General features: G+C 30.3%; 1 protein-coding gene across 1 annotated transcript; it reads right to left on the bottom strand.

Annotated features, from left to right (window-relative positions):
* Window positions 1-2,263: 2,263 nt before the first annotated feature.
* Window positions 2,264-4,057, bottom strand: LOC111368323 (TMV resistance protein N-like). Its single transcript, XM_022989553.1, has 3 exons — window positions 3,494-4,057; window positions 3,127-3,236; window positions 2,264-2,325 (listed from the first exon to the last, which is right to left on the bottom strand). Exons 1-3 carry the CDS (start codon window positions 3,982-3,984, stop codon window positions 2,264-2,266), a joined length of 663 nt encoding a protein of 220 aa, XP_022845321.1. The 5' UTR covers window positions 3,985-4,057.
* Window positions 4,058-9,843: the final 5,786 nt, after the last annotated feature.

Raw genomic sequence — 9,843 nt, 5'->3', positions numbered from 1 at the left:
TAATTTGAATATAGAAATTAAATGAATTGAAATAAAATTCAAGTTTAGTTCAGAAGTAAATGAAATTTAAATTTAAAGCAAATATAATCCGAAAGTAATTCAAATTGCATTTAATCCGTAACGACTCTAAAAAATTTACGTCATATTTCATGTAAGACTTCTGAATGAAACGATATAAATTATATTGAAAAATTTATCGTGCAAAAATAATAATTAATTGAATTTTTTAAAACAAAAAAAAAGAGTTAGATGTCTTTTTTGATGCGTACGTTTGATACATATTTAACTATTTTCGATATCCGTTTGGACAATTCGATATGAAAACGATGTAGTTTTCGAAACAAACTTTTACATGGCATAGATGATCTGTAGATTCAGATGGCACATGATCGCAAACGAATTTTTAAAGTTAGGATCTTATCGAAATTCTCAAAATACTAGTTTCAAACGCCCTACTTTAACATGTCATAACTTTTCCTATATTTGACCACTTCGCATGCCATTAATGAGTGAAAAATTAGGTCATGAGCACTTCGAAATGATATTAAGAATGCAATATTTTGACTTCATTTGACATCCCGACGAGTGCATCAAAGTAGAAAAAAAACGGGGCAAAATTTTGTGGGGTCATTTGACCCCACATGACCCCATGTGGGTCCGCCCCTGGTCCTGGGACGTTTACAGCGAAGATCCGTGGAGCAATAAGGATTTTAGCCAGGCTGTGGACGAATTGATTCGACAGTATGAAGAGATATGTAGTCTTTATAGAATTCCATCTGATGAAGAAAAGAAGTCATCTTTTGTTCAGTCAGCAACTCATCTAACAAGCTGAAAGTTGGGCCAAACTTGCTAGAAATGTCATAGATTTGAGATGCTGCTGCAAAATTCTTAGTATGATATTAAAATAATTAGATTAACTTCAAGAAATGATTTTTAATTTTGTCTAATAGATTTGATGTTCAAAAAGGTTCTTCACGTTGGTGCCTCAAGAACTAGACCATATGCAAGTAGATGATTTCTCTAGTTAATCGTGACATACTTGATGAGAATGAATTCATAGACTTGACTTTAATTTTATTAGAAACTATTAAAGATTAAGTTCTAATAATTAATTTAAGTTTTTACATGGATTATTATTCTTTTTTCGTAACAATCATAATCTAAATGCTGCATGAAAACCTATATATCTGGTCCAGTTTTAGGCCGTCGGTTCTTCCCATATACAAAAAGAAGCTCATTGGTACCGGACTTAATTAGATATGGGTTTACAGGTAGATAGATTTCTTCTTTTATGCACACAAATCCATACAAATTATGAGAACTGTTTTTAGATGGCATAAGTACTCCTTGAGTAAAACTTTTGTCAAACTGTGAATGTCGCAGAGAACAATATCAATAGAGCAAGATGGCTCTGAGGCTCAGAGGCCATCTCCAATGGAATCCCTTTTGCACCAAATTGCGCCAAAATCTGATGCAAAAGGCTCTCCAACTGGTGCACCATTTTGCACCAAAATGGTGCAACATGAACAGTGTTGCACTATATTTGATGTAACACTGTTCATTGCAACATTTTTTTCACCAAATGGTGTAATGTTCATTTTACCTCTTTTTCATTTTTCAAAAATAATGGTTAAGGATATTTGTGTCATTTTCGCTCTATAATAATAATAATTAATTATATTATTAAGTCTATTATTTTTAATAATATAATCAATAATAACTAAGAATTTTTTAATTAGAAATTATTTTCGTAAATTTGACGTAATTGTTTGTAATAAATTAATAATGTAATCAATTATTTGTGTCAATTTAACATAATACATAAAACATGTGAATAACTTGATAATCAATAATAATTCAATATATTTGTTAATTTAACGTAATTATGATTTAATAATTTATATAGTTATAAAATAAATACATTTTTTAAATAAATACATTGTCAAAAACCAAAAAAATGAATAAAATAATAAAACAATATTAATTCATTTGGTGTAAGTTTTGGTATAATGGTTGAAGATGAATTTTAAATTTATGCAAAATTTGGTGCAAAATAGTGTAAATTTTGGTGCAGCGTTAGAAATGATGGCCTGACCACCTCGGACAAATAATAGAATTGCTTCTGTTGTTCCTATTTTTCCCCTCTCTGGATAATACTTAATCCATTCTGAAATGGGATATGAGTTTATATGGGAGAAAGATAGATATTTTCTAGTAGCTGAGTTAACATCAGATAAATTCGTTACTATTTACTAACAAAGTATTATCTTAGTTTGGTGACTGTGTATGTCGCCTTTTCATAGTCGGCGGCATAAAGTAACTCAACTGTCAGAGAGCAATAGTAGCACAATACTAATCAGAAAAGTCCCACTCTATCCTGAGTGAGGTATTAGGGTTCGAATAGGCTTGTTCCTTAGGAAAATGTGCTGCACAAGCCAACACGACCAGTAATCAAGTGGCAATGCTAATGTTGGCTAATGTTTTATATAACTTGACCAAAGTAATGCAACATTGTTTTATTTTGCCTTGGTATGCCTGATGTACTTAGCTTGTACATGATATTTTGATCAATGATATTTACGTTTATCGATAAAAAAAAAAGAAAAAAAAAAGCAGGTTTAGTTGTTGCAAAAATATCATACATCAATCACAAACACGATTGACAAAAATATATGGAGAAATGCATAATCATATGAATAGAATACAAAATGTTGACACGATGTTACAAGCTCCTGATAATGATATAAATCTCATCAGAAAATCTGACTTAACCAAAAAATGTTAAGAATAGGAATTCATGAACATGCGGTAAAAAAAAAAGTTTGCATGCAAAAAAGTACTAAGAATTAGTTACTGGTCACAAAATTTAAATAATTGCCAACAGAATTCTATTGTAGCTGAGAATCCAACTTTCTTGGTCTCGTCTCATTGACGCGGGAGAGAGAGAGAGAGAGAGAGAGAGAGAGAGAGAGAGAGATTTTGATTTTCTTGAATAATTCAACGTTGTAAATACAGTCCAAAATAAACAATTTAAATTGACTATGACATGGATCTTGAATATTGAAAATATATTCATGAAAGAATAATGAATGTGTTAGAAAGAAAATAAATAAAATTAGACCGAATTATAATAATTTTTCTTGTTCTTATTCTTCAATAAATATTTCTCCTTCTCTAATTCAAGCAAATTCTTGATGACTGCATCCGAAGCACTGTCAAGAAATTCCGGCCAATCCCTGCATTCATATTATCAAATTAGAGTGTAAATATATTGAAATATAATACAAAAATGTGCATAAAATCTTGATGTTAGATTCTTAGGGCATATCTAGAAGCACTATTCGACAAGATTTGACAATATTAAAGACTGTCGAAACCTATCTGATACTGCTCACCAAACATATTATTAGTGAATTGGTTGTGATCAAGAAGATGTAAAAGTTACGTACTACTCGATTAGAAAATTTATTTACGAGTAAAGTGCAGAACTTACCCTCTCAAAGTATCGAATGTTAATCCGACGGTGTGCTTTGCCTCTTCAAGGGCTAGATGAAACTTGTCCAAATCCTCAGTTGGACAAATTCCATCATCTTTAACCCGAAGTTCAGAAGGTTTTACGTCACAAAAAATTGGTATAACCTTCTTCTTGCACTCCATCATAAGGGCCAATTCATGCAGACAAAAATAAGAGTTACAATATTGGGGAGAAAACACAGCAACCCCAACCTTACATTTATGTATTGCCACGTTAATATTATCGAACAATTTGTCCCCAGGTTTCATGTTTTTGCTGTCCAAGAAAGGCCTGAAGCCGAGCCACCGGAGGTGATTGTAAAGCAGCCCGGCAACATTTCTTTTTGTGTCAATTCCCCGGTGGTTGATGAACACATCACACGGTGGCCGCTGATGAAGGTTTGTTTTGATTTGAGTTTGGTTGCGAAGGATCTGCTTGCATACGTATCGAGCTGTGGATGAACGTTGCATGTCGTTGAGACACAGATTTTCTTTCTTTCTTTTTTTTTTTTTTAAAATTTATTTGATTTGATTAGTTCAAGGTCGGACGTATATACTACATGGAGTATTTATAAGGTGAGATTTGCATAGATTCAGACCAATTTATGTTTGATTTTTGAATAGAATGAAGTCTATAAAATTCAGAATATTGGACTTCAGGATCAAACCTGGTATTTGTTTTGAAAAGACAGAGGAAAAGAGTAAAACGATTTGAATGATTTGACTCTCAAGGCGTATTCGACAGTGTTCAACCCTTCAAACACGTTTATTAATAATTAATTTTATATTCAAATATAAATATCCACCTTCTATTAGTATCACATAAGATCATATGTAAGATTTTATGCTTTGTTTTCATTTTAATACTGCCCAATTGAGACTTGTTGGATCATATAGTATTTTGTTTTTGTCTTAAGAATGATCTTTTCGGATGGGCACAAGAAGGGGAATTCAATTTTAATATGAACAAGAATTTAACGAATTCAACTATATTGAAATAAATGTTGGGACTAAAATGTTCATATTTCTAAGATTAAACAAAAAGATCAATAAGGTTTATCTCATTTCTTCTTTAAAAATTCGTAAATCTAGCCTCTTTTTCTCCACAAAAAGCAACATAGTAGAGAATTGGGTAATTATAATTATATTGTTGAGAAGCTAGATTCTTTGAATACAAGAATTTAACGAATTCAACTATATTGAAATAAATGTTGGGACTAAAATGTTCGTATTTCTAAGATTAAACAAAAAGATCAACAAGGTTTATCTCATTTCTTCTTTAAAAATTTGTAAATCTAGCCTCTTTTTCTCCGCAAAAAGCAACATAGTAGAGAATTGGGTAATTGTTGTTGTCGACATAGTATAGTAGAGAATTGGGTAATTATAATTGTTGAGAAGCTAGATTCTTTGAATCTTTTACAGGTGTAACAATAAATTAAACATATAATTAAAAAATAAGTGATGAAAGTCTAGTTTGTAATCATTTTGATTTAGTTTTTATTTTCAAATTTATTATTTTCTTTCCATTTCTAATTGGATCTATCATTTGATCATTCCAAAATAGAATGCAAAATTTTATTGACATTTGTCAAAAATAAGTAATATTCATCAAAATCAAGCGAAGTTTTCTATTTTTGGAGCACTATTCCGATATATACACTTTTTTGAAAAATTGAATTCAGCTGAAGAATCAAAGTCTCTCTTCAGTCATACAAATTAACGTGGAACTTTTGAGTTTATTAATTAACTGAATAAAGAATTAAAGATACGACTATTGAATAACTACACTCACAACAGCTATATAGCCATATTAATTGTGACTTTGATTATTACCTTTTAATATGTTTTAATTTAATAATTAAATTATCCAAATATAATTTTTTTTTTCTGAATCATTAATATCAACAATATTTATATGGTTTGGGGATTAGAAGTTTTATATTTTCTGCTAGCTACTTCAGGCCTTCCAAGTAATTTTCCATTATTTATTTCACCTTTTATTCTATCTTCGTGAATAAATATAAAATTTTGGATAAAGCTACTTTGTCAGAAGAATTTGACAGAAAACTTGACATAATTTTATGTGTCAGTAGATGATTGAATGGAAAAACTGATTGTATTTTAAATTGACCAATAATAGAATGTCACTTGGCATTATGTGAAACTTTATGTCAACCTTAATGTTCATATAGCATGATTGTAAATTTCTTTGCAAAAAAATGTTATAAGCAATTTTTTTTCTTTTTTAAACAAATATAAAACCGTATCATGATTGTACACAAAAGTATCATATTGTCTCACTTAAGTGCCCTAAAGAAGCAAATGAATAAAAGATGTATTTTGTATTCAAACTATCAGTATAAAGTTCAAATGAACAAACGAATTCAAGATTAGCGCTCTTAAATAAGTCCCATCTTAGAGTACTTTCAAAATACTCTCTATTTTTAAATAGAATATTTTACAATTTAGAAAGCATATATAAATTTAGAGAGAAAATTTCAAACATTCCAGAAACCTCTTTTTCTTTAATATTTGATTTTGTTACTTCAAATGTGTATTTATTATTTTTTTCCAATCTTTTATTTTTACCAATTTTCTTCCAAATTATTATATTATTTTTCTTCAAATATTTTGAATGCATTTGAGGATTTAAAATAGAGAGCAATTCGCTTTTAAAAAACCTCTTGACTATGCTCTTATGAAATGTAGTAATGGCAATATCCATCATATATGAATTTGAAATCAATAATTAACGTATTAAAGATTGAAAATTTGGACTACTCATGTTACAAGATTAATCTTCTAATTCTTAACTCCCTTCACGTGCATATTAATTTTCGCACCTAACTATCCTAATCAAATGAAGAAAATAACAATTAAATATGTCCTTTATTATAGTCTAGCCATTCTTTATCATAATCAGGATCGAATATATTAGAAATTTCTCTCATTTCTTAATACGTTAAAGAGAGAAAGAGAGGAGAGACAACACATACATATAGTAGAGACGGTCCATATTTTTACTTAGTCAAATTATTAAAATTTTTAGGGAAAATTGCAACAACGGTCCCTAATCTTTTCACTTTTTGTAGACTTTACCCTGACCTTCATTTTGTACCAGCGAAAACCCCAGCGAAAACCTCTAACCTTTCATAAATATACACTTGAAGTCCATCGGGACGGAAACCGTCCAAAACACCGTCAGTTGACTTAGAAAAATCCTTGAACTATTTGCTATCGTGACGATTTCATTGGATGTTGATATCTTTTTAGACAGTGTTTTGGACGATTTTATTGAATGTTGATTCCTTAATTTTTTCAGTCAACTAACGGTATTTCGGATGGTTTCTGTCTAGATGGATGTCATGTGCATATTTATGAAAGGTTAGGAACTTACGCTAGCACAAAAATGAAGGGTATGGTAAAGTATGTAAAAAATGAAAAAGTTAGGGATCGTTGCTGCAATTTTCCCAATTTTATATAATGCTTATATTTAATTAATAATTTGTAAATTGAAAATGAAACTTATGCATGGGACGTAAAAGTGAGTAAAAATCTGGCTGAGAAGGGAGAAAGTGGTATTTGACTTGGTTTAGGATGGAAAGTGAACTGGTCATAGGATATCACGAAATTTCATTCGAAACATCCCTCGAGTTGTCTTTTATGGGACAGAGGGTGCATACTTTTCGTGGCCCATTTTTTAATCAAAATTAAGGTTATTTGGACAGCAAGAAAAGGTAGAAAAACATAATAATCCAACCAAGAAATTTTTTCGTCAAAGCTAATTATTTAAAAAAAAAAAAAAAATTATTACCCCCAAACCACACCCATACTCATTTGCTCCCCCACCCCTCGTATCTCGCCCTCCCACCTTGCTGGTTTTGTCTATTTCAATTGTCTCGTCTCTAGAGTATTATCATATTCCACCTTGATAACTCTCTTTACCGCCTCTCTTTCTCCCAATCCTCCCATCCCACCTAGAATGATGGTTCAGTGGAGATTGGGAGATGGGCAACTATAATAAATCATATTTTGACTAATAATGTCAACATTGACGGTTTCCATCATCTTAAAATTCAAGTTCTACATAACAATTTAGTTTATTACATTGTCTACTAATATATGCATCACGCATGTCGTAATTTCAGGAAATCCCTATTGTAATCCATTTGTTTGCTTCTCGGGACCAAAACAGATGCTGAAAATTCGTCTGGTGAACATTTGAATTCTTGAAAAATAAGTTCTTTGACAACCCTTAAAACACATACCAATTAAGGGAACTAAGTGCGATTTTCTTAACAGACCCAAAACATTGACCACTTCACTTTTCCATAAATATGTAATTTTCAAAAAAGACATATATTGTGTCAAAAAGTGTTTCAAAATTGTGGCACGTGATTATTTCTAACCATAGACCATTTGAATAAATTTCAAACTCCTTGTTGAAGCAGAAAAATAGCAAATACTAATAATATAGAATCTTCTGATATGGGGCAGGTAACTTTGAAAAGAATCTGAGAATTCAGAATGCAACTCGTGGCTTTGTATTTTCGGTTCCTGTCTTTGAGGGTATATTGTGTCAAAAAGTGTTTCAAAATTGTGGCACGTGATTATTTCTAACCATAGACCATTTGAATAAATTTCAAACTCCTTGTTGAAGCAGAAAAATAGCAAATACTAATAATATAGAATCTTCTGATATGGGGCAGGTAACTTTGAAAAGAATCTGAGAATTCAGAATGCAACTCGTGGCTTTGTATTTTCGGTTCCTGTCTTTGAGGGCAAGCAAGCAATAAATTGTGTAATAAATTAACTTTCAGTTTGCATTTTTTATTTTTTGTTTTTACTTCGGTGATTATGGATCAAAATAATTGGTAGGGAAGTTTTTGTGTTTATATAAAGTAAGTTACGTCAGATAATTTAAAAGCATTTCAAAGTGTAGAGTCTATTTGTGAGTGATTTTGAGAATTGATTTTTTTACCGTTAGAAAAAAAGTGGGGTCCATTCGTGAGAGAGAAAGTCAAATATGACGGCTGAAATAATAAAATAACGTTAAAAAAATTAATGTTTTGTGGGAAAAAAATCACTCCCAAACAGGCTGTAAGAATGCCAAATTAACAAGTGGCATATCATGAGACTTCTGAATTATTGACTTTGATTTGATAACAAAAGATTATATTTCTATACGTTTAAGTTATTCAATTCACCATAAGCTTAAACATATAATTGATTATCAATTTATTTCAGTATATAATAGAAAAATTAAAATAAATATGTAAAATTGTTCCCCATCAAATAGTTTAATTTTCAAGGACGTTCGAGATGGTATCAAAATAGATAAATATTGTTTCGGACCCTTGACATAAAAAAATGAATTTATTTTTATTTGGTTTTGAAAACAAACTTGATTTATATAGAATTGAAATATTTTAAGCCGTTCATGTATTCTTGAGTACTATAATTGCCTCTAATGTGATTAGGCTTTTGTCTCCAAGTTTTTAGTGCTAGTGACAAGACGTGCTAAATATATAATACAAATGTATATTCTTGCTAATTATTCGAGTTTTTATTTATTTATTTATTTATTTTTAATGATGGCAAGAGGGTCAGAATCTGAAGAATGTTTTGTTTTGTTCGTCTACTAATATACCTTTATTTAATTTGTCTAATTATAACTAATTTTTTCACTTAATCTTGAAATTGTACAAATATAAATAAGAGTAGGTTAGGAAACTTTTTGGCAAAAAATATTTTTTCAATAACATTAAATAAGATTTCTTAATCCGTGCGAAAAACAAAATTAGCCTATATAAATGGGACGGAAAGAATATCACTTTTGATCAAACCAATGTTTTAAAAACCAGCCCAAGCATCGACTCTAAAAAGGAAGAGGGTTAAAAGTCAAAGGGTGGAATCGGGATTGAACCGGTATCGAACTGGATGCTAAATTAAATTAAATTTGATTAATATTAATAGAAATTACTTTTAATTTTTTTTGCTTTACTTGTAAGTAACTTACAAATAAAATCAAAACATAAAACTTCAAAATTCAAACAAATGAATCCGGTAGCTAACTTGTCAACCAGTGAATTGTTTATATTTGTTAGTTGTAGTTACACATCCCACATCGGAAAATTCAACAATACTATCGAAGAGGTCCTTAGTCCAGAAGCAAGAAATGGGCCTACTAATTCAATAGGTGGACCCAAAAGGAGAGTTCAACATCTTGTTAAAAAAAGGTCATAAAAAGTTAAAAATTGGTACCGATTTTTCGGTTTACTGTTAAACTGATTGGATCAATGAGTTTTTATCGATTTTTAATTATCTGGT

Source organism: Olea europaea, chromosome 19 (assembly GCF_002742605.1).
Source record: "Olea europaea var. sylvestris chromosome 19, O_europaea_v1, whole genome shotgun sequence".
NCBI lineage: Eukaryota > Viridiplantae > Streptophyta > Magnoliopsida > Lamiales > Oleaceae > Olea > Olea europaea.
Note: the sequence above shows the minus strand (reverse complement) of the source record. Positions and strands in the feature narration are given on the sequence as shown.

What these genes read in the sequence shown, in the direction of transcription:
- LOC111368323 (XM_022989553.1), bottom strand. Translation starts at nt 3,984, where the DNA reads ATGCAACGTTCATCCACAGCTCGATACGTATGCAAGCAGATCCTTCGC. An exon ending in ACATTCGATACTTTGAGAGG is followed by an intron (nt 3,237 to 3,493) that starts GTAAGTTCTGCA and finishes ATATGAATGCAG; the next exon opens with GGATTGGCCGGAATTTCTTG. An exon ending in GAACAAGAAAAATTATTATA is followed by an intron (nt 2,326 to 3,126) that starts ATTCGGTCTAAT and finishes GCTCTCTGACAG; the next exon opens with TTGAGTTACTTTATGCCGCC.